The sequence below is a fragment of the Cebus imitator genome, unplaced genomic scaffold (assembly GCF_001604975.1).
Source record: "Cebus imitator isolate Cc_AM_T3 unplaced genomic scaffold, Cebus_imitator-1.0 Scaffold347, whole genome shotgun sequence".
Taxonomy (NCBI): domain Eukaryota; kingdom Metazoa; phylum Chordata; class Mammalia; order Primates; family Cebidae; genus Cebus; species Cebus imitator.
This window is the reverse complement of record NW_016107662.1, coordinates 1,205,598-1,231,000: the sequence shown is the minus strand read 5'-3', so window position 1 is coordinate 1,231,000 and position 25,403 is coordinate 1,205,598. Positions and strand designations below refer to the sequence as shown.

The following is a 25,403-nucleotide window of genomic DNA, read 5'->3' as shown; positions in this document are numbered from 1 at the left end:
TAGTCATCTGGGAATGGTGAAGGCATGCAGAAAAAATGCAAGACAGCTGAAAACAAAAAGGAATCTATCTTTGAAGGCTTTGTTCATTCAAAGAAAGAGGACAAGATCTGGATGGGTCAAGGGCAACTTACACAGCATAGCCTAGAACCAGCAGAGGCAACTTGAAGAAGAAGTAGAAAACACAATGGACAAACCAAAAAATATAAGATTTAAACACTGATTCAGGGCAAGTGATTGAACGCATCATAAAATAGTGCCAAATCACAACCACCTGGCAGCTGATTCTAGCATCCATTTCAGTAATATACATCATGATTATGTGTATAGCTTACCTTCACTCGCATTTTTTTCCCTGTAGGCCCCCACGCTCCATTAAAAAACAAACTGTATTACATATATATTTTTTACATAAGGGTTAAAAACTTATGTTAAATAAAGTATCATACCACAAATAAATAATAAAATAAATATAAAATGCAAAAGAATAGATTCATAGAACCATAATTAACAGAATCATAACAGATTTATTTTCAATTTGTGTAAATGTCCATAGAGCATTATGCTTTTGTTTTAGTTTTTTATTTTCATCTTTAATAACCATGAAATCCAGTTTTTAGACAGCTTTTGTCTAAAAGATGGAGTTTGTCTATAAACTAATTTAAGAAAATTTCTTTCAACTTTAGCTTTCATTAACTGTAAAATGAGAGAGTAACAACAAGTAATAAAAAAAAAAAACCAAATATCTCTTTCAGTTTCTTACATAAATGCCTTTTTGTTGTTGTTGTTGAGACAGAGTCTTGCTTGTTTGCCCAGGCTGGAGTGTAGTGGCACGATCTCATCTCTCTGCAGCCTCTGCTTCCCAGGTTCAAGTGATTCTCCTGCCACAGCCTCCAGAGCAGCTGGGACTACAGGCCCATGCCACTCTGCCTGGCTAAATTTTGTATTTTTAGTAGAGACAGGATTTTGCCATGTTGGCCAGGCTGGTCTTGAACTCCTGACCTCAAGTGATCGGCCCATCTCAGCCTCTGAAAGTGCTGGGATTACAGACATGAGCCACCGTGCCCAGTCCATAAATGCCTTTTTAAAAAATCCTTCAACATGTACAAATAACTCTTAAAGAAAGGTCTGACTACACAAGTGTTTTGTGTGGCTTATAATTCATATTTAAAGATATTAACAAGTTATCACCTTGACTTAGGATTAGTAAAAAAAAAAGATATTAACAAGGGAGATGCCATATTATAGTGAATGCTTCTGGATCGAAATACAGACTCACTTGAGCTTTGCTCACTTTTGTTTTGAGAGAAAGCAAGAGTGAGTATGGAGAGATGCATGTGTGCTGTATGAAGAAAACAGCTTTTATAAATGGCTCAGTAGTATTATGTAGGCTGACTTGTATTTCCTGGTGCCTCTGGCAGACACGTGAAAGTGCATTCTTCCACACAGGCTTTCTTGGAGTAAAATGTCCCTGGAGAGTTAGCTTCCTGCTTCATCATTTACAGCACCTGTTTTACCTACTAATCTATACCTCACAGAACTATTGAGAGGCCTAGCTAGTAAAAATCGTCATAAAGCACTTGGCAAAATCACAACAACTATAAAAATGAATAAATGCAAATGTGGTAAGGCTTGTATTTCTGGTATGTCCATCCAGGAAGTCTTTGTGAATGAAATAATATAGTGACTCAAATGTTAATTTTTTTTTTTTTTATGCTTTCACAAACGGAGTAGTTAAGCCAGCTGGTTTGCTGGAGTGAGTTGTTTCCAACTCAATAGTAGGCCACTTGATTTAAAACCTTCCTACTAATTCTAACATTAGGCCTCTCCTCATGAATTCCTGTATGCATTATGTAATAATTACTACCTGCTTATTTAAAGAGGAAGTACAACATGTTTGTGTTAAAAATCATATAGGCATATAAATGGGTTGTAATCAATGGTTGTACCTATATCATCACAGAATCAGAATTAGCAGCACCTATTTGGTTGTTTTATTAAGTAACCATAGGGAGAACACAGTATAATTACTATGCATACTACACATACTAATGTTATATGATCCTGATCCACAGCTCAGTCCAAGAGGGAAGTGAAGGGAAGGCCCAGGAAACAGCTGTGTAGCAGGCAGAAAGAATACACTCCACACTGATGCAGGAATTGTATTAAGTCACATGCGGATGGTCAGGCTATATCATGACTCCAAAATCCTCCTTCCCATTACAGCCAAGCACAGCTGTCCTAATTGGCAGTCTCAGGAAGAAGGGAAGAAACTACTGGAATTGTTCACAGTGAATGAAGAAAGTCAGGTGAGACAGCATCCTTTTTACAAAGGAAACACGTACGTTCTCACCAAGCTAAGACCTTGATCAGCTTCACAGAGCTAACATTCTGCTGTTCCTTCCTTCCCAGAGAAGATTACAAGCAAAAATATTCTTACCAGACCATTTTTTTTGGAAAGTCTTACTTGCCTAAGACTTGGGTCTGTGCCGTCAGAAACAAGAGCAGAAAGAAAGATGTTGTCCACAGTTTTGAAGCCCAGAAGAACTCAGTCCTTGTTTATTTTTATCTTGTAATTTGCAATAGTAAGATATCGGGAGAAGTTGCCATCTATTCTAGAGTTTCAAATCTCTGTTTATCATTCATAGGAACTTCTGCTGTAGAATTATACCATTTCACCTGGTGTTTGACTGAATTCTATTTGCTGGAATGTTGCATTTTTTCCCTTCTAGAATCCATCATATACAAATGCATGTAATATTTGCCTAGTTATTTTCTCCATATTTTAGGAAAGCAGAACTTGGCACATGGCAATTTGTTTTGATAATCTCTCTATTTACATTAGGATTAGGGTTGCTTACAAGGGTTGCTGATTTTGCTGAACTGTTAGCATCATGTTAGATGATCATTTATGTTTCCTTTCAGTAAATTCTAATGACATTGCTTATTGGATGCGATTACTCATTCTCCTGAGAGTATTACATGGGTGTGAGCAGAGCCGCCGTAGAAGGAAGATTGTATTTATGTGGAGTATCTTGTGGGTGGGGTTAGAAAATTCTTTCCCATGCAATGGCACAGGGTTACACAAACACAGCACTCTTTCCTGAAGTCCAAGTGAGAATCCTCAAAGAATCTCTGAAGAAAATTTAACTCCATTGATTCCCATCTGTTGGTGACACTCTGCCTCAACTATTCTTTGTTCTGAAGTCCAAGGACTGTTTTAAGTTCTACAATGTCTGACAGACTAAGGAACAAAGATAAAGGAGAACAAACAGAAACTGGTCCGAGGTAAGAAAATTTATTTATAATTTTTGGCAAATCACCTGAAAAAGGCAGAAGAAGATCTTTTGCTATGCTGTATTATTTTTGAGAATTTTACTGTCTTTTCTTACTAAAAGTTTAACAGTAAGAGAAATATCATTTACTCTTTGAGTTTTAGAAATATTTGGATATGTTCAGATTTGGTAGTCAAGATGTCAAAATTTATCTGGGTTCTTTTGTATACAAACTGGAAGACAACATTTTTATTAAATTGGCTTTTAAATCAACATAGAATGCTAACTCTATAAGGTATGAGGTGTGAATCAATTTAGAAAGGCATACTTTCAGGAAAGATATTGGTCCCAAATCCTCACCTCCATCTTCTCTTTATTTAAAAAGTATTTCATATGTCTTGTTGAGGGAGATTTTACCCTCAGATTCAAATTCATGATACTGCTGCTATGTATAAAAAGGACAACATACCAGGAGAATGTTGTCCCTAGCAAAACTATCTCAGTCAATATTAAGAGGCAGGTCCTGATGAAATTATTTAAAGATAGTTCCTAAGGCCTTCAATAAATTCGACTTATTAAATGCTTTATAACTTTTCTAATAAATGGAGGTGGTTATACTATTAATAAAGTTCACCTAGGTATAGTAATAAGAGGTTGTACAGAGTTAGAATCTAGGAAAGAAATGCCTGACTGGGATACATGTTGACTACAACTCATAAGATGGTTACCTCAAAAAATTCATTTCTAAGTTACTTGTTTGGAACTCAAAATCTTGATATATATTGTTGAGGCTCATGAGTCTAGTTAAGTTATATTGAACCCGACCATTATTAATAGTATTATTTTTAACATACCATTCTAGAGTTTATAATAATGTTTATTATTTCACATTGAGAAGGGAAAGGAGCTGTGAACTTTAGCAGTCCTGGGTATCAGTAACTCTTCACTCTGTCTAAGGCATATTACTGCACGGGTTCAATGAATAAGTGGCTGGGGGTTGGGAAACCAGCGATTACCTTTCCAGTTGTTGTAGTACACTGGAAAGCAGGGCAGTTGGCTCACTAAAAGCCCTGACTTTGGGTTTCTCTATACCATTAATGTATAAGTCAGGGACTTTTTGGACATGGCTTGAGGAAGGTAGATGTTATTAGGGGGATAAAAAGTTGCAATTAGTCCATTTTACATGATATCATAGTCAGAACTTAGTAATCATTCATTGCAGCCTGATCAAAACTTTCATGAAAATCAACTAAAAATTTGGAATTAAGTATTTTAAAAAGTTTACAATGCATTAATGAGCAGGCAATCAAGTGGGGGGATATTTAGGGGTGGGGGATGGGGGGGACAAATAAAAGTAGCCACAAGAGCCACCTTTCATCTTTAGGGATTTTCCTAAGCTGCATGAAGTTGAGCATCTGTTATCATGATCTTAGCGGACTTGAGACCCTTCCTCATTTGGGAAATCCAATAGGATACCTTTCATAAAGCTGATACCTAAAGGTATTCAAGGAAAATTGTCTCAAACAATGGAGCAGACTTAAGGGAAAAAAGCTTCCCAGGGGATTCATAGCAACAAACCAGATCTCACATGAATGGTCTGAAGAATTTCAAGCTGAGAATTTAGTATTAAATGGTTCTGAATTGCTAGTGATCCCAGGCATCTACCATCAGTAAATGAATATCTTCTCCAGAGAACTCATTTTCACTTCAGCTCTCACTCAAATTCTATATATAAAGTTCCAAGGATCACATAACATAAAAACAAATCACATACATAGAAGAAAACAAGGGACCATAAGTAAGAACAAGGAGGAAAAAGATCAGATAGTACCACAAATGCTTCAGATATTGAAATTTTTAGAAATAGAATTTAAAGTAGGCCGGGCGTGGTGGCTCAAGCCTGTAATCCCAGCACTTTGGGAGGCCGAGGCGGGTGGATCACAAGGTCAAGAGATCAAGACCATCCTGGTCAACATGGTGAAACCCCGTCTCTACTAAAACTACAAAAAATTAGCTGGGCACGGTGGCGCGTGCCTGTAGTCCCAGCTACTCAGGAGGCTGAGGCAGGAGAATTGCCTGAACCCAGGAGGCGGAGGTTGCGGTGAGCCGAGATCGCGCCATTGCACTCCAGCCTGGGTAACAAGAGCGAAACTCCGTCTCAAAAAAAAAAAAAAAAAAAGAATTTAAAGTATGTATATTAAATATTTTAAATAAATTAAACAGAGGCTGAAAATCTGAGTTAAGAGAATACAGATTTAGAAAATAACCAAACAGAACTTTAGAAATAAAAATAATATAAATATAAAACTAAATGGATGACTTTAACAGAAAATGAGACAAAGCTGAAGAAAGAATTAGTGAACAGGAGAATATTTTTCAAATTATCCAGAATACAGCCTAGAGATATAGGGAGAGAGAGACTATGAAAGAGATGTTTGACAAACATGGATGATAGAATAACATGCGTATTAACCAGAGTCCCAGAAGGAATGGAAAGAAAGGAGTCCAGAATTTTCCAGAACTGATGAAAGTCACCAATCCAGAGTGAAGAAAATCAAGGAAATCAAGAAAAATGGATGAACAGAAATCTACAACTAGATACTTCACAGTGAAACTATAGTAAACTAAAGACAAAAAGAAAAATTATAAATGCAGTCAGAGAGAAAAAAACAGATGACATTTCAAAATTACTTTCAAAGTTCCAGTTGTTACTAAGGAAATTAGAAGTCAGTGTAATGATATTGATAATGTGCAGAAGAAATTAATAGTAAACTTTGAACTCTTCATCAGTGAAAATACTTTTCAAGAATGAGAGATAAACAAATACATTCTAACTCAAACAAAAAGGGAAAGAATTTTAGGCCGAAGGAAAGTGATCTTAGATGGAAGATCTAAGATGAAAATACAAAAGAAGGGCAAAGTAAATGTAAAGTTTTGAGTAAATCTAAACAAACATGGACTGTATAAAACAACATTCATAATGTATTTTTGAAGGTGATTTTAGTTTTGAAGGGGGTTTTAAGAGGTCCCTGTATTGTTTGAGAGAGGGTGGATATAGTTACAAACTCTGGCTTTAATAAGTTAAAATGTCCCTATTAAAATTTCTAGGATAACTCCTAAAGAATAGAAACTGAGTAAATAATTTAAAAACTATAAGAGTTGTGGGCAGAAATGGAAGCATATATAATAATCCTAAAGAATGCAAAAGTGAAAGAAAAACAGATTGGGGAAATAAATGGGAAGTACAAAAGTAGACGGCAGAAATAGATTTAAATTTATCAGCATTTCTCTCTCTCTCTCTTTTTTTTTTTTTTTTTGAGACAGTGTCTCACTCTGTCAACCAGGCTGGAGTGCAGTAGCATGATCTTGGCTCACTGCAACCTCTGTCTCCCAAGTTCAAGTGATTCTGAAGCCTCAGCCTCTTGAGAAGCTGGGACTATAGGCGTGCACCACCCACAATACCCAGCTAATTTTTGTATTTTTAGTAGAGAAATAATACAAAACAGGGTTTCACCATGTTGGTCGTGCTAACTCCTGTCCTGGCCTCAATTAATCCACCTGCCTCAGCCTCCCAAAGTGATGGGATTACAGGCGTGAGCCACTGCACCCAGCCTAAATTTATCAACAATTTTAATACATTTGAACTGTCTGAAAGCTTGATGTAAGAGCCAAAGATGATGAGACTAGATTAAAAATCAAAACTAAAGAAATTTTAGATAAATTTGAAACATGATGGTTTAGAAGGTTTGAATGTAAAAGGATGAAAAGAGATAGGCTAACAGCAGGCAAATACTATTCAGAAGAAAACTGTTCAGACTCTAAAGCAAAAGTATGATTGGAGGTAAAGAAAGTAACAACATAATGATAAATGGTTTTATTTGCCAGGAAGATATAGAAATTATAAACTGTTGTGTATGTTATTACACAGCCCCAAACTGTGTAAGGCAGAACCTGAAAGAACTATAGGATGAAATAGAAAAATCTACCATCCTGTTAAGATATTTAAACTCATCTCTCCCATTAACTGAATTATGTCAAGTAGATGTAAATTCAGTAATAGAAGATGTCAACAACATAATCATCATATTTGATCATGGACATATATTTAGCACACTGTACCCAAGGCTGCAGAATATATATTCTTTACTAACCATACACAACATTTAAGTCTCAAAACATTAAAAAAATTAATAACTTATAGACTATGTTCTTTGACCGGTATAGTCCTGAAAACTGTTAAAATCGTCAAGTAGGAAATATGATTGCTGAAGCATGATCTTGGGAAGATTTAAGACTAATCTGAAGGTTTACCCTGTGCACACTTCTCTATTGGTCATATGGGAAGTTCTATATGAAATGAGTATTACTAAAGTTATACCACTGATTTCATTAAACCTATTACCAAGATAAGTATATACTATTTTTTTCTAATTTTTTAAGACTTCATACATGTAAATCATGTACACCTATGTTTCTATCTCTTTTACTTCAGTAATATCAGAACAGATAAATCTCTTCATTATGGTCAGCCTAAAAGCTGGCTTAAAAATATTTTCTTAGGGATGTGAATGTGTAGTATTTCTCTTGATATACTTAACATAAATAAAACAAATAACAATTTTATATTTTGCAAGGGTACGACTGTCATTTAAAAAAAACGCAACAATGAATGAGGTTAGCAATTGTATTACTATCTCCTCACTCTAAATAAAAAAGTCCTCAACATGGTCACCCCAAGTAGGGTTCCTTTCTTTGGAAATAATTAATTAAAATGAAAGGAGAAGTTTGAGAAATTCAGTAACACTTGGGGCAGAAGTGGCTTTTAGTTCACAGAATTTTTTTCCAAAGCTTTGCAGTATGGTCACTTAGGGAGAAAAATCTTTATCTGGGAAAAGAAAACTTATGTAGTATAGTTTGTCTAACTGTGAAACTGATACTCATAGAATAATTTCTCAAAAGATAATACAAATTTGTAGCACCGTTTTTACTTGAACATCACACTGCTCACGTGATATACAAGTAACAATTCCCATTTTACAAATGTAGGAAGCGAGAAACTGAAGTGTCTCACCCCAAGTCAAGCTATGATGACACTTTATGATAAACATTTTTTTTTTTTTTTTGGTTTCCTAGTTATGGCCCGTCCTCATTTTTGACTAATAGACCCATGGCTATACATTATTTCTCTTTTTGTTGACCAAGTAGTACCCAATTTTGTCAAGAAAGTTTAAGGTTGTATAACTAACTGACTGTAACCTCAGGTTCTCTAAGTTTTTTTAATTCTTGAGACTCCTTTTCTGACTTTTATGTCTCATGACTCACACAACATTCATACCACATTTGGTTTCCTCTCATCATCTTAACTTCTGTATGAATAAAGTCTGAAGTAACCACCTTTTGGAAGAAACACTGTGGCTATGTGTCGAGGATGGCAGTGTGAGTTGGCAGAAGGCCTTCTCCGGAAGAGGTCTGTGTAAGAGCCTGGCCTTCCACAACCATTTGAATGCCCATCATAAGACTTTTTCTACCTGCCTTCTCAGTAGATCCTAAATATGAGACAGCAGAGGAGGGAGACAGGCAGTATGAGGGAGAAGTAAATAATCAGCATCAGATATACCTGGTTTGAACTCCAGCTTTGCCATTACTCACTGGTTTCTTCATCTGTAACATGCTGATGAAAGTACCTATCACACAGCTATGGCAAGTACTGGGTGAGAGAGCGCATAATCTGCTTCACATGTGCTTTAGGGCTGTGTAAATCAGCCCCTCCCACGCTTATTCAGTGGTGCCCTCTCTGAACTCGCCTAAACTGCCAGGCTACGAGGTCTGCGACTGTGTGCATGTGTTCAAAAGTTAGTCTTTGGTTATTAACTGCGGTCCGTGGTATAGGAATGTCAGCCTCCCACATGTGCAGGCAAGTGGGGCACTATCATTTGGCTACTTGACAGGGCTATTTAGCAGGTGCACATGTGTGAACATTCCTGAATCAGGAGGGGGTAGCTCTGGATTTCAGAGAGCTGTAAGCAGGCCACAGCTGGAGTTACGCAAGAGCCAGGGGCATCAACTTGAGCTCTGAATTTGCAGTACGAAATGAAAGGAACTCAAGTCCTTGCGCATGTGATGTGGAAGACACTGCAGTTCGAGGTAGTTTTCCAGGTACCTCGCCGTTTGGGGGGTTGCAGCCCCGACGCCCTAGAGCCTGGACTGGACCCAGAAAGGAAGCCGGCTGGTTCAGGCCGAGGACACAGGGGGCACCTTGCCCTTCTGGCCTGGTGGCACAGCGGTCCGTGGGCCATCCCGGCAGGCACTAGCGCTCCCGCGCACCCTCTGCCGCTGGGCGCGGGGACCCGGCCCCCGCCCCCACAACAGTCTCCCGCTCGCCAGCCGCGCCGCCCAGGTGAAGCCGCCGGGCGCGTCCCTGCGCGCCCCTTCCCCCTCCCGGCGACTTCCTGATCTGCAGAAGGTGCAGCAGCCGCAGCGGGCGGCCCCGGTCGCCGGAACTGAGGCCTCAGCTTTGGTGGCGGCGGGGGCGGCGACCGGCGGAGACGGGGGCGGCGGCGCCGCTGCTGTCACAGAAAGGCTCCGGTGGGTGGGGTGGGAGGCGGGGAAGCGCCGGAGGCGCAGCCGACATGGGCCCGCCGCCGCCGCTGCCGTGAGCTGCCTTCTTCCCGGCGGGGCCGCCGGCGTGGGCGGGGGGCTCCGGGCTTCCAGGCCAGCGCGCGGGGCCGACGGGCAGCCCACACCGACATGTAACCATGGACTGCAGGACCAAGTGAGTCGGGGGCCCGGGCGCGTGGGGGCGGGCGTCCCTCGGCGGCGCCTCCCGGCCGGCTCGGCTCCTTCGCCCCTCGGCGCCCCGCCGGCGTCCCAGGCGGGCGGGGGTGCGGCCCGGCCCCCAAACCTCAGGCCGGCCGGCGGGACGGCGCTAGGCCGCAAAGCCTGCCCGCCCCGCGTCCCGGGCTCGGCGGGGTTGGCGCGGCGCCTCCCGGAGCGGCCCCTAGCGCCGCGCCGACGCCCGCCTCCCGGGGACAGGGCAGGCCGGGTGGCCCCGACACCGCAGCCGAGGCGTTCTCGCGCTTCCCCCGAGTGTGACAGATGTGGCTCTCCCGGGCTGCTGTGTGCGTGCGGTGTCCGGGAGGGAGGCACCGTTGAGGTGGAGCGGCTACTGTGATTCCGAGTGCTCTCTTGGCATTAAGATAACCGGCTTTTCCTTAAGTGTATTTATCAGTTTTGTCTTGGATGTTTTCTTATGATTCTGCTTACAAAATTAAATTGGCTTCTGGTATTTATGCAGGAACTGTAAATGCATGATACCATTGCAAAATGGTATCCAATTAGAGGATATTTTTCTGTGTCCCAAAGTATTTATCGGCGACTATTTATTTTGCTTTAGGAGAGTGGGCAGAAAGCAATTTTGATAACCGTAGTGGTTTTGTTTCTAAGTATCTTACGGGCATGACTTTTATATTTTTCTTCTGAAACTTACTTTGGAAAGAATTCCTTCTTTCTTCGCTTGTCCACCCTCCACTACCTCCTTCTCACAAAGTTTAAAATAATATCATGTATATTTGTACTACTGGGAAGGGCCCTTCGAATTTCACAGAAGAAAAACTGAGTCAATATTTAACTTTTACATCTAAGAGAGATTCTAAAGAATATTAGGGAAAGAGGGAAATTATGTAACACAATTATTTTCTTCAGTGTGATTGACATAATGGTGGGCAGGGTAAGTGAGTAAAAATAGTATGCTTCTTGACATTAATTGTTTTAAGAGGGAGGAAGTCATCGGAGTCCAGATTATTCCCATTGAAACAAGTTATTAGTGGGAAGACTGACAAAATGATATTTGCAAGCTAACTTATATGTCTTGTCACTTCCTATGTTTCCAGATTCATGTCTTGTAAGAAAACCTTTTAAAAGAAGAAATGTTTTAAATGTCAGAGCTGGCACTCATTTCTTGAAGGAAGTATATATTAAATACAGCCAATATACAACGGCACTAAGGTCTTGTTAGTAGCAATAACAGATATTAACACATTGGCGGTTGTGGTATCAGACTTAATTTTTTACCTTCTGATGGAACGAGAGATTTAAACAACGTTATGAAAAAAAGTGTCTCAGTGGATTTCAGTTCACATTTTGAAATTTAACCAATGTTGCTTTGAAATTTTGCTAATGTGGCAAGTTAGTAAAAAAAGCCAGTAACTTCTGAATGAAGCAAAGCAAGCTTAGAGTTTCTAGTGGGAGAATCTGACACGGAATCAGATGGCCAGTTTTCCCAAAGATAATTGATTTAAAAAAAAAAGGCTTTTTATTTTGTTAGCCTTAGAGCTACAAATAGTTTGCTATTTGCTACTTTAAATACGCTTAAGGACAGTAAATACATCTCAAGAAAAGTATATGCAAAGTATCACATCGCTGGCGCACTATAAATGTTTTATGGTGATCTAGAACTTGGCAGGTGGAACCATGCCATCATTTACACTTACACTGCAAGTCCTTGGAAGAGACATTGAGAACCTGTGTCAAACTCTGTTGGCAGGGTATAATGACACTTAGAGACACTCTGGCTTTTAAATTTGATCCAATAAGATAAAATCAATGCTTTTCATTTCTGTAGCACTTAGTACTTTATGAAGTACATGCATATATGTTATTTGATTTTAATCCTCACTGTTATTCTGTGAAGTAGACAAGGTATCTCATAGGTGAGGGAAAACAATGCTTTGCCCCAAATTTCAGAGGCTAAATGCTTTGCCCTGAGTTGCAGAATTGCTAGGTCTCAGCTCTTTTAAGTTGCTCAATTAAGAAAACATTTTCACTGTTATTTCTACTATATTCTAGTAATATAGTCACATAAAATGTATTGAGACAAAAACAAAATTAATTTTATAATTGAGAGAATAAAGTTTTGGCTGGGCGCGGTGGCTCACGCCTGTAATACCAGCACTTTGGGAGGCCGAGGCGGGTGGATCACGAGGTTAGGAGATCAAGACCATCTTGCCCAACGTGGTGAAACCCCTTTTCTACTAAAATACAAAAAAAATTAGCAGGGTGTGGTGGCATGTGCCTGTTCTCCCAGTTTCTCGGGAGGCTGAGACAAGGGAATCACTTGAACCTGGGAGGTGGAGGTTGCAGTGAGCTGAGATCTTGCCACTGTACTCCAGCCTGTTGATAGAGCAAGACACTGTCTCAAAAAAAAAGAAAAGAAAATACAAGTTTCATAGAGATGGATATTATTTGTCATAGGAAATAAATTTAACAAACTCTTTTGTTTCAGGGCAAATCCAGACAGAACCTTTGACTTGGTGTTGAAAGTGAAATGTCATGCCTCTGAAAATGAAGGTATGTGTCTTCTGTGTTCTGTTAATTCCTTTTTTATTTTGACAGGGTCTCATTCTGTTGCTCAGGCTGTGCAGTGGCATAGCCATGGCTCACTGCAACCTCTGCCTCCTGGGCTCAGGTGATTCTCCCACCTCAGCCTCCCGAGTAGCTGGGGCTGCCAATGCATGTCACCACACCAGCTAATTTTTGCAAGTTTTCTGTATACATGGGGTTTCACCATGTTACCCAGGCTGGTCTCAAACTCCTGAGCTCAAGTGATCCACCCACCTTGCCCTCCCAAATTGTTGGGGTTACAGGCGTGAGCCACTGTGCCTGGCCTGTTCTGTTAATTCTTGAAATAATTGATTGAATCTGTCAAAGCAAGTGTTAATATTGTGGACTGCTGGAACATGATAGTAATAGGAGAGTAATACCACTAAATGTGCATTCTGCATTGAGTGTCTCAAGTTGCTAGTAATAAAATAGGTGTTAAGTCTTTGCCCTGGGGTTGTAGAAATCATGAATGTTATCTGTGCAGCTTGAGTTCAGGTGTGTGTTAAGCTCATATAACTTAAAACTCAACTTCAGCATTCGTTGATAAAGTTATCATTAGTTTTGTTTAAAGGGCATGTCTTTTCATTTTCTTTCATTATATTTGGAAATTCAGTGTCTTTTTAAAAACATTAGTGCACATTCTTCTGCTAGTACCCATGGAAGCCATACCACTTCCCTTCTGATGTTTCTGGAATGCAAAAGGCAGACTGACCAGCCCCTGCTGTTGGATTTACTCCAATAGCACAGCACTTTTGGAGGGAGGTAAACAATAGCGTGACATTACTTGGAAGGGTTTCAGCTGTCAGTTCTGTACAATTTCCTGAAAAGATGAGAGTATAGTACTTTACTATCATGATTTTCATCGTTTCCCCCCACTTTTGTCATATTTGTTATTGTGCGTGTGTGTGACAGGGGGCAGGGGTAGCAGACAAGAATAAGGAATATCTTTCCTTGCTTATTTTCTTTTAATGTGTTCTTGCATGATATGTCTTTCTAGATACTTACAGCATATGTCTTCACTTACTGTGTACTTGGACCCTGCATAGCATGATGATTAGGCATTGGGGTTTTGTGGAGACAGGTTGGCCATCCTGAAGCCTTGGTGGAAAGTCTGCTGACACTTTTAGCTTCAGAAACTATCCAGCAATTATATACTCTTAAGCAATTTGGAGCTGCACACCTTAAAATAGAGAAGCCCAACCCAGTTGTGGTGAAATGGGCATGACTAATTTTAGTAGGAAGTCACACATTCTTGGCTCTACCAGCCCCACCTACTGTACTCCTGGTCTATTTGAACCACAGCTGTGGTTAGGTTTGTCCGTTGGCAAGGAGTGATCCTAGGTTTTAGGGAGCCTTTTCTGGTTGATGAAGTTATCTTTTATTGCCCTATACCTGGTGAAGTTTGTCCATTTGCATTATTTTGAGGCCCAACCAGGTTCTCTTTGAAGATTGGATATATTAGGTAGATGGATACTCAAATGGATACATTACTTTCTTCAGCTCCAATTTAATTATATTCTATAGTGTATTTGTGATATGAGTTAATCTTAAAAATACCTACCACAATGTTACCTAAGGTGTATGAAGTAATGCTCATCTGATATTGCTTGTAAAGGTGTGGCACAGTGGCTCACACCTGTAATTTCAGCACTTTGGAAGGCTGCAGTGGATGGATCATTTGAGGCCAGGAGTTTGAGACCAGCCCAACCAACATGGTGAAACCCCATCTCTACTAAAAATACAAAAATTAGGCAGGCATAGTGTTACATGCCTGTAATCCCAGTTATAGGGGAGGCTGAGGCACAAGAATTGTTTGCGGAGGTTGCAGTGAGCTGAGATAGTGTCACTGCACTCCAGCCTGGGTGAGAGTGAGACTCTGTCTCAAAAATTGTATACGCGTGCACACACACACACACGGCTTATAAAATAGGCTAATTTCATTTGGAAAGCATGAGTTCTCTAATTTTAAATGCATATTGAAGTGATCTTGTTAAAAGATCAGTCTGCCTTATATAACACCCAATCTATGCATGTATCATAGAGACTGACCTTTTTATAAATACTTCTGAGTGGTTTACTCCCTTCTTCCACTTTTTGCTCTTTTCCACTTTCCATGAACTAGTTATGCCAGTTTGTATCTTCTACTTCTGCCCTGCTTTAATATTATACCTTCTTGTCTTTTTGCTGTTATTGTTTAAATCACTACTTTTTAGAAGCATCTTCATTTGTATTTTAACAGTTTATATCTAGCCTGGTAAAGATGTAACTATGATCAATGGTTAAAGTAAATAATGTTGGCTTCTCTGTAGGTTACAAATAATTTATTCCATAATTTTGCTAATTGGCAGAAAATTCTAAAGATATTTTAAATAACTAAGCTCAGCTGTGTAAGAGGCAGTAACCTTTCTTCTTTTATTATGACTTAAATAGTATGAATATGGCTAATACTTCAGGATATAACAAGTTATGATGTTTTTTGCACCTAAAAAGCAGTAACTATAGTCAATAACTATAATAAAATAACTATAAATAATAAAATCAATATGAGGGATATAAAAGTACATTTCTATACCAAATTGAAAGATGTATGTTTCTGTAATACTTTAGCAATGTTCTACTTTGTAGCTAAATCTTAAATAGAAAAATATATGATATTATTTTAAAAGTTATTGAAATCCTGCTGTTTCACTGTTAGTACCTGTTTGTTTTAATGAGGCTCTGTTATGTGCATTATCAGCTTGTTTAAGGTAGGATAATTTTTTTTTTTGCTAGCATTAAATGAGCATGGGTGAAATTCTTACCTAGTAATAGACTTGGAAAATAAAACATATAACTTAGGATGCTTTGGAGCAGAAATGTAAGACTGGCTTAAATAAGAAGCTAGAGAAACTTGATATAGTTCATACAATTAGAATCAAACATCCAGGTGCTTTCTGCTTCTCATCTCTGCCACTCACAGTAATGGTGTCATTGGAGGGCTTAGATTCCTTGTGGTTATAAGACTGTCAGTGAAAGTTGGAACTCTGCTTTTTTGTTTGTGACTCTGGGGGTGACAGACACTGGCTTTACATGTCTCTATTTAGAGTCAGAAAGTTTCTTTTTCCAAATTTTCTAGACAGTCTTTCCCTAGATCCTGGTAGCCTAAGTTGGCATGGGCCTGACCATTACTGACATTATCATTGGTGGTGTAGAGGTGGAGGGGTGGGTGGCAAGACCATCGTGGTTGATTTACTTAAAAATTGGCAATGCATAGATGTTGAGAAATCAATTAAAATGCCTTCGTAAAAGAACTCTCAGAATATTTGTTTTTTGATGACTATTTGATCAAATAGAAAATAAATTTAGAATAACTTTGGTTTATAGTAAGATTGGTGATACTATATTAAGGTATTTGGCATGCTTCTCTTGTTCATTTTTAATAGATAAGTCTAAATGCTTTCATTTATCCTGAATAACTTCGGTAAGTATCTTCAGAGACAGGTTGTTAAGTTTTAGTTAGCAGTGTGAAATGACATTAGCTTTTAAAATATAACTTGATAAAGCTAGCTGTGGTAATATTGTGATCTCCACCTGATCTATTGCTATTTGGACTTGTTTCAGAGGCCTTACATTGATTTTTTTTTTTTTTTTTAAGAACAACACATTTCAGAACATTCTGGAAAATAGCATGTTAGTTTCATATGGAGCACTCTACAAACCTAAAAAATGCTGTGAGGGGGTTGGTAGTGTTTCCCTATAGTGTCTTCTGCATGTTAGTAGAATTTGTTCAGGTGGTGTCTGACAGACTGGTTGTGGTATTTTTTTTAATGGAAGTTTCCCTGGCAGAACAACCTCCCAGTAACTTCTGTTCCAGCTGTCCAAGAGTGAAGTGCCAAAATTTAGATCTTAATGCTCTTCCTGGTAGATCGCCAAGATAATTGCTAGTGTTACTCTTTTTTTTGTTGTCTGTCTTCCTTCCAGGCAGGGAAATACAGCCAGCAAGGATGGCCTCTCCTCACTTCTGTTAACAGAACTCATTGTTACCATACTGTCTCCACTTTCCCCAAAGTGATTTAAGATTTCAGGGAAATGAAAAGTAACTTTTCATCAATAAAAGATTGGGGATGCCTCTAAACATTTCACTTCTGGGCAGTGGCGTTGGTACTCTAGCTTTCTCTTTTTTATTTTGTTGATAGCTTATTTCAAGTAATAATAGTAGCAGTAGTAGTAATCCTAGCAGCAGTAGTAGGTGGAGAGTGGTAGTAATAGTAGTAACAGTAGCTGTAGGAGGAGGAGGAGGAGGAAGAGGAGGAGTAGGAGGAAGAAGAGGTGGAGGAGGAAGAGCCGCAGCTGCAGCAGCTAATATGCCATACTTATTCTGTGCTGGGCACAATTCTGGGTATTTTTCATGTGCTAACTATTTAAGCCTCACAAAAATCTTATGATACAGGAAATGTTTATTTCCATTTGGCACATGAAGAAACTGAAGAACAGAGAAATTATGAAACTTGTCCAGGGTAGTCTGAGCAGAGTCTGTATTTTAACTACAGCTCTGTTGCCTCCCTTTGCATAGTGATTTCACGTCTATAGGCAGTTTTATCAAGTGAGGAAATATTTGAGTATAAACTGTATGTGGTACAAGCAATTTTTTCCAGATGGGAATACATTGTGTTCCCTAAAATTAAAGAATCTAATGTAATTCCAGCTAAAACAATTACTGAGTTTTTTCCTTGTGGTTACGGACCCTAACTCAGCTGATTTTCCTCCCTATCACTTCTCTTTTTTAGGATTTGCATTTTCATATTTAGTGATCTAACAGTTCTGGTTATTTAATAGTAGTTTTAAAACATCTTTAGCAAGTCTTGTTTTCTTTATTCCTGTTCTCTAAAACAGTTTCTCTTAGGAACAAATTTTTCTTTGCTACCAGCTTTCTACTTTGATCAGCCTATTCGACCCAGTATAAAATTATCAATTTTTCTTATCTGCAACTTATATGAACAGTTTAACTGCCTTTCACTTTTTTGTTAAATTAGAACCTTAAGCCAAAGAATTCTTGGTATCCTCCATGCCATGCATAAGAAAGGTATTTCTAAAGTTAGTTTTTGCATTTGATAACTTTTTTTCTACAGTGATACTATCTACGCTAGAATCGACAACATTTTGCTTCTGCTTGGTGTTTTAGCACTTATTGTATTCTTATATATATGTTTAATATGGTCATTTATAGACATACTGATGTGTCTAAATGTATGTTTGCCCTGCTTGTGGTAAGTTCTTAATGAACCACAACCTTTTAATTTGTATTCTTAAGAAAAAACAGCTGACATGTTTAATGAATGTTTGCAGAATAAATAAAAGAAATTGGGACAGGGTGCAGTGGCTCATACCTATGATTCCAGCACTTTGGGAGGCTGAGATGGGTGGATCACTTGAGGTCAGGAGTTTGAGACTAGCTTGGCCAACATGTGAAACCCTGTCTCTACTAAAAATACAGAAATTAGCTGGATGTGGTGGCGTGTGCCTGTAGTCTCATCTACTTGAGAGGCTGAGGCAGGAGAATCACTTGGACCCAGGAGGCAGGGAAAGATTGCAGTGAACTGATTGCCCCACTGCATTCCAGTCTGGGTGACAGAGGGAGACTCTGTCTCAAAACAAAAAGGTGGATCTGGCTTAATGCTTGGCCATTGAATAAATAAATGTTGATTAAATTAATCCAAAGAGAGCTGCTTGTAGAAGTGATCTTAATTGAGTGCTGGTATGTCAGTAGCAGGGGCATTAAAAATAGAAGTCCATAAATGTCTTGGAATGGGCTGTTTTGGAATACCCCATCCTCAAGCTGTTTTCGTTCAGTGCTCATATTTCCTTTCCTCTCCTCACATCAAAAGATTTATAAGACCAGTTGCTATATATAATGTTTGTGAATTTACCTTAAAACCCATCTATAACCATTCATACATACCAAAACCCAACAAAACTAGGTAACGTTTAGAAAGTAGAACCTTGCTGAATCATACAGATAATGAAGTAGTTCAGGAGGTATTGCATTATTGTCCAGCATGGAAACAGTCTTAGTAAAATATGGTTACCATGATAGTTGTTTTGCTGTAATTTTGTGTTCATTAAAGAACTCTCTCTGAGTCTCTCTTAATTCAGATGCACTAGGATAAATTAGAGTAACCGAACTTTACAACCTAAGTTGTTGAAGAAAATGAAACTGTGGCCAGGCATGGTGGCCGATGTCTGTAATCCCAGCACTTTGGGAGGAAGAGGTAGGAGAATCCCTTGAGGTCAGGAAATCAAGACCAGGCTGGGCAACATAGCAAAGCCCCATCTCTATTAAAACGTATAAAATGAAACTGTTTTTTTCTTTTATACTGCTATCCAGGTACAAAATGTAATGTGATTCTTCAGAATCATATGCTTGGATTTATGCCCTTCATGATTTATATAGAAAATAGTTGAGAATGTATGTACTTATTTATATGTGTCTCAGGGCATTACATCCTCCTTCGCATAGCTGCCTGCAAGTGTGAAAAACAAATCAAATTTTACTGTTCAATATTTGTTGATTATAACTTTCAATGCTAAGTTGCAAAGTTTGTATTTTAATGGTTTGGTTATCACTTTCTCGTTAGGTACATTCATTTGTTTACATGTTCTTTATTTTTGCCACTTTATCTAAGGTGACCTCTTGGTTTTTTAATGTTCATGATTTCCACTGTTAAATGTGAGAGGCTGCTGGCTTCCACCGTGAATTTCACAGTGGTATGCTTTAAGACTGTTTTGTTTGGTTACTGCTGTGTTGCCACAGTGCAAGTTTGTTCAGGTTTTTTCTGATAACCTTGTTTTCTTGATTTTCAAGATGATATGTTCCTGATGTGCTTTTGATAATCTCTCATTTTGAGATTTTTCTTAGGCTCAGATAATATATTCTTTTCTTTTTCTCTAAATTTTCATGTTTTATTTGCAAGTTAGAGGATAATAATTTACTGTTTACAGTATACATTTTTTTTTGAGACGGAGACTCACTCTGTAGCCCAGGCTTGAGTGCAGTGGCACAATCTCGGCTCACTGCAACCTCCATCTCCCAAGTTCAAGTATTTCTTCTGCGTCAGCCTCCCAAGTAGCTGGGATTACAGGCACATGCCACTATGCTCAGCTAATTTTTTATATTTTTAGTAGAGATGGGGTTTTGCCATGTTGGCCAGGCTGGTCTTGAACTCCTGACCTTGTGACCTGCCTGCCTCAGACTCCCAAAGTGCTGGGATTACAGGCGTCAGCCACCGTGCCAGTATACATTTTAACGTGTTTATACAATACTAGCATTAGACATTTTTAGAGTGCTTTGTGCAGATGGCCATGATATTTTACATAACAATGAGAATATCACATTTAAGATCTTTGATTTTTAATCATTTTCAGAATAATCCTTCTTCCCTGGAAATAAGCTTAATGTTTAACATAGAAAAACTTTTCCCACTTTAAAACTCTTGATGTATTTCAAGTAGTAATTTAATTATATCTATAGGAAGTAATGTCTTGCTTCACATTTCTGTTTTAGGTCAGTCATTGGCCTTGTGGGTTAATTTGGTGAAAGGTCGTCCTGACTTGACCTTTTAGAGGTATTTATTTAGGAGATCGTGGTACTAATTCTTATGATGTTGAATAAGAGGAAAGTAGATAACAGAACTTAAAGAGCACTCTTTCCTTAAAAAGCACTTACTACAATACCAAAGGGGGGAATTGCTTTGATGCCTTTTATAATTCCTAGATCCCCTCTGCTGTCACCTTGTAGGTGCCATTATCATCATGCTGCCTGGTGACTGGTAAAAACTCTCACAATGAGCATTATATAGGCCTGTTCCACTAAGATTACCCCTCTTCTCGTCATTCCACTCTTCAACTAACAATTTCTTTAAAGTACATAGGTATTACTTAAAGTATATATCTGATTAATTAATAATGAGGTGTGAACAACTGATAGCCTTATTTTATTTTTATTTTTTATTATATATTTTTTAAGGAAACATTTTGGTTTTAAAGAAAACCTTGTAAACTCAAATCAATTAAAAATATGCAGTTTGCTATAATGGAAAGATCTGTTAACTAAGGGTCAAATGTAGCTCTAACTGCCAAATTCTAGTTATGTTTTACCGTTTTTCCACCATATGTATTGATAGTCTTTTGATTAACAACTTTAGTAAGTGTGTTAGTATATTTAGTCAGAGTATTTATTCAATGAATTTCATAAGGACTTGTTTTTGTTGTTTAAAGTTCCCAGTTAATGAACTAAAGCTATAATGTCATGGTTACAGAACCTTATTTTTCAATTTATTTTCTCTGATTAGGTTACCAGTTAGATGTTCTACAGAAATAGTAAAAACTGTTTATTTGGTGTTTATAAAATATCAGAAAGTGTGCCAAGAGCCTACATATTCCATTTATCTTGACTTCAACTATAAGATTTACAGACTGTTATTCTTTTCAAAATGTAAGGAAATTAAGGCCCAGAAAGGTTCAACAACTTGCCCAAAACACACAGACTTAGGAGGTAGGACTAGGATTTGAAACCATCTTTATGGTACTAGAGCTGAATTCTTAACAATTATGCTATGGTACTGTTAGAACAATCATATTTTTCTAATAGCAGAGAAGTCATCTGCAGCAACTTTAGAAAGCCACTCGTTTTAGAAAATCCCTGACTGATTCTAGGGTTGACCAGAATTGTTGTGATATTATGTTAATTCTTAACAGACATCAGAAGAAGAGCTTAAACACCGTGGGAAGTATTCAGCCCTCTCACTCATTCAGTGAGTGTTTCTGAGTGCCATTGATGTGTCATGCACAGATGAAATGTAACTGAGATGGCATTCTTGAAGGGGTAGTATCAATTTTAAATCAATAAGGCTGTGGTAGAGGTTGTTTAGTGCATATAGCACTGAAGTACGAAGATGGTACCTAACTCTGCTCAGTGCTTAGGGCGCAGGTGGGGGAACAGTAGAGGACTGGGAGGATCTGGGGGGTAGTTGTGAGGTAATGGAGGGAGACACAAGTGGGTGTCAGGTGGTTGTCTTTTTCTAAAGTTAATTGGAGTTTTACTTCATATTCAAAATCTTGTGTGAATAATTAAGAGTAAAGAGTATGTTGCTTTTGGTATAAATGGTTGCATCTGACGAAGAAGATAAAGAATCTCTCTGCTACAGTGTAACTTGCCTTCTCAGGGGATTGTTGGGGTTAATTTTGTTTACTCAGAGCCTAAAACAGTGCTCAGTAAATATTTGTTGAATTGTTAAACTGATGCAGGCACCAAGATGGCTTTTAAAGAAAAGGAATGGAAATTGTATAGGGTACTATGGTTTTAATAATTGTTGTTAAATTTCTTTCTTTTTTAAAAAGCATAATTACATTATCAAATCACATTATTACATAAATTACATTATTACATAATTACATAAATTACATAAATTTATACAATTTATGTAAATTGTATAAAAATTACATAAATGTATGTAATTTACATAAATATTACATAAATTACATTATTACATAAATTACATTAAATTACATTGTTAAATAATTATATTATTACAAACATAATTACATCATTAAAGGTAAATTTGTGGAAGTGAAGCTTTAGAAATAAATATATATAAAAAGAAGTGATATAAGTGTAGCTCACTGCAGCCTCGAACTGGGGTCAAGAGATCCTCTGGCCTCAGTCTCCTGAGTAGCCAGTAAGACCAGGCATAGTTACCATGCCTGGCTAATTTTTACATTTTTTTGTACAGATGGGGATCTCACTCTGTTGTGGAGGCTGGTCTTGAGCTCCTGGCCTCAAGTAATCTTCGTACCTTGGCCTCCCAAAGTGCTGGGATTACAGGCTTGAGCCACCATGCCCAGCCAGGAGATTCTTTACAAGGTGATGATTTTACCTTTTTTCCAGAAGAGGGACTTTTGGGTACTATAGTAGTTCAGCAGAAGATGGATAAAGAAAATGTGATGTGTATACATTTATGCAGTGGAATCTTATTCAGCCTTAAAAAGGGGGAGATACTGCCATCTGATAAAACATGAATGGACTTGGTTTATATTATGCTAAATGAAATACATCAGATCCAGGAAGAATACATTTCATGATCTCACTTATATTTAGAATATATATTTTTAAATGCTCATATACACAGAGATAGAGAATGAAACAGTGGTTACCGTGGGTGGGGTGGGGATAGAGGAAATAAGGCAATGCAGGTCAAAGATACAAAATAGCAGATATATAGGATGAACAAGTCTAGAGATCCAAAGTACAATATGAGGACCAAAGTTAATAAAATTATATTATATTATGGATTTTTGTTAAATGGATTTTAGCTGCTCCTGTCACAAAGAGGTAACTATGTGCGATGATAGATGTGTTAATTGGCTTCATTATAGGAACCATTTTACTATCTGTATGTATTTAATCATGTTGTGCATCTTAAAGAAACACGATACAGTTTTTTTTAAAAAAGTTGCTGAGTAATAACCCTTTTTGCATCTGTCTTGTGGAAGTTATAGTCTGTCTTGAGCTAGGTCTTTATTGTCCTAATTTATGTTGTTTACTGGATTTCAGGCTTTTAAGAACAAACACCTCTTTGTATCTCTTGCAGACTTTGGGAAGATATCTTACATGAGAATGGTGTTCAATGATTACTTGCTAAGTTATACTGCTATTAAAGTGAAATTAGTACAAGATTGTTCTCATTGTCAATACCTATTGAAGATTTCTTAAATCTTAAAACAAATTTGAACATAAAGGACTTTGAAAGCTTGCAGATTTTTATCATCATAAGCAATGGGCACTTTATTTAAAAAATTTTTTTTTAAATAGAGCTGTTGAAAAACCACAAACTGTAACTTTGTAGGCAGAACGCTGAAGATCAGATAGAGCCTTTTCCTTTTTCGGTTCCTTCTTAATTATCACTTGAATCTGAAAAAAAGCACACAACAACCAGTTTGGTACGTCTGATAGTCTTCTGTGGATATATATGATTCTAGAAATTACTCATTTAAAAAGTAATTTTATCTTGGTTTGGTAGCAGAAATGCACCAGCATGAGGGTGTGTTTAGTATTCAAATTTTCTATTAATTAGGATTAATACTAATTAGTTCTTTAAAATTTTATCACCTAGTTATAAAAACTTAGATGATTTTCTTAAGATTATCATCAAATTAATTATGTTGTTTGAAATTAACTTACCCGTTTATACAGAAAACATGGTTCAAATGAAACCCAAATAAGTTCAAATGTGTTTTAATATAGTGGAACAGCATATGTCCTCAAGGCCTACACATTAAAATTATAGGTGCTCTTAAACTTGTATGGAAATGGTTCAGAAAGGATTATGTTTTTTCAAGATTCCAGTGTATTTTGGATATGATATTTGGAAAAGGAAGTAATATAATATTTAGAAAACAGTTTTCAAGATCTCCATCATTTTGCTCATGTATAAGTTAAAAGAGAATTTTCTGTTTACTAATTATATGCAGTTAATGAAGTTAATTTATTTTGTTTTTAGAAAATAATGTCTTTAAATTTTTTTTTGTTTTTATTACTTCAAGACTTGAGGACTAAGTTGTGGAGTCTTAGTTTTACTATGAAATGTGTGATTTTGTTGATGAATGCCTGCAGAATAATTACAATAAGGAGCAGCACAATTTCATCAAGATTATGTGTTGGTTCTGTTCGCTATGTACAGACATGTTTAGACATGTTAGAGAGGAAACAATAAGCTGAGAACTGTTATGTACAGAAATACTAGCTTCCAACTTTTAATGGTTACTGCGGTGTTTGTTAGGACATTGAATGTATACCCTAAGCAGTGGAAATATTGAAATTGAATGCTAGTTGAAAGGTAAAATTTTAATTTGTAAATATTTCCCTCATTTTAGCTTGATAGTTGAAGACATACATGAATCCATAGTAAAATGTTTAACATATGTCATGTTCTAAATTTTGCCTTTGATAGAGCTGATATAACTGTTTAAAATTCGTTATAAAGCCTGTTACTAAACCCATTTACTAAGAATTTACTTGGAGGATTACACAATTTTTTTGTGATTTCTTTTTGAGACAAGTTCTCACTCTGTTGCCCAGGCTGGAGTGCAGTGGCATGATCTTGGCCCACTGCAACTTCCACCTCCTGGGCTCAATGTGATCTTCCCACCTCAACCTCCCAAGTAGCTGGGGCTACAGGTGTGTGCCACCATGCCCAGCTAATTTTTGTAGAGATTGGGTTTTGCCATTTTGCCCAGACTGGTCTTGAACCCTGAACTCAAGCGATCTGCCTACCTCAGCCTCCCAAAGTGCTGGGATTACAAGTGTGAGCCACTGTGCCTGGCTGGTAATTTTTTGATTAATTTCCCTTAGTAACTGTCCAGATTAACAGCAACCATTTTGTTTCTAAATGGATATGGAAAGAAAGAGAGGAGATGGCATTCATTTAGAATTTTCTGCCCTAAACTTTGCACCACTTACTGCTACTTTCTTATGACATACTCAAAATATTGATCAGAGTATTAAAAATGTTTGAAGTCACTCAATACTTCTGGAATGCCTTCCAAATCATCAAGGTTAGAATTGCCTTCTAATCATCCTGTACATTTTAAGATGGCTTACACTTTAGATTTTCAGGGTATCTTAATTCTTCAAAAATGTGTAATTCACATTGTGTTTTATGTATATGACAGACTAAACAGAATTTAAATTTATTTTAAAACATTTTTTTTTTTTTTTTT

The 25,403-nt window shown here is 37.6% G+C and overlaps 1 protein-coding gene across 4 annotated transcripts in view; it reads left to right on the top strand.

Moving 5' to 3' along the window:
• Positions 1 to 9,324: 9,324 nt before the first annotated feature.
• Positions 9,325 to 25,403, top strand: part of DENND1B (DENN domain containing 1B) — a 276,363-nt gene continuing 260,284 nt past the window's right edge. For 3 of the 4 annotated variants that reach the window (XM_017506061.2, XM_017506058.2, XM_037730476.1), the window contains exons 1-2: positions 9,716 to 10,044; positions 12,553 to 12,617. In XM_017506061.2, the coding sequence (XP_017361550.1) occupies positions 10,028 to 10,044; positions 12,553 to 12,617 (82 nt within the window). In that variant the 5' untranslated portion in view covers positions 9,716 to 10,027. Of the gene's footprint in view, positions 9,556 to 9,715; positions 10,045 to 12,552; positions 12,618 to 25,403 lie in introns of those variants that run through there. The other variant, XM_017506062.2, reaches the window with a different exon arrangement.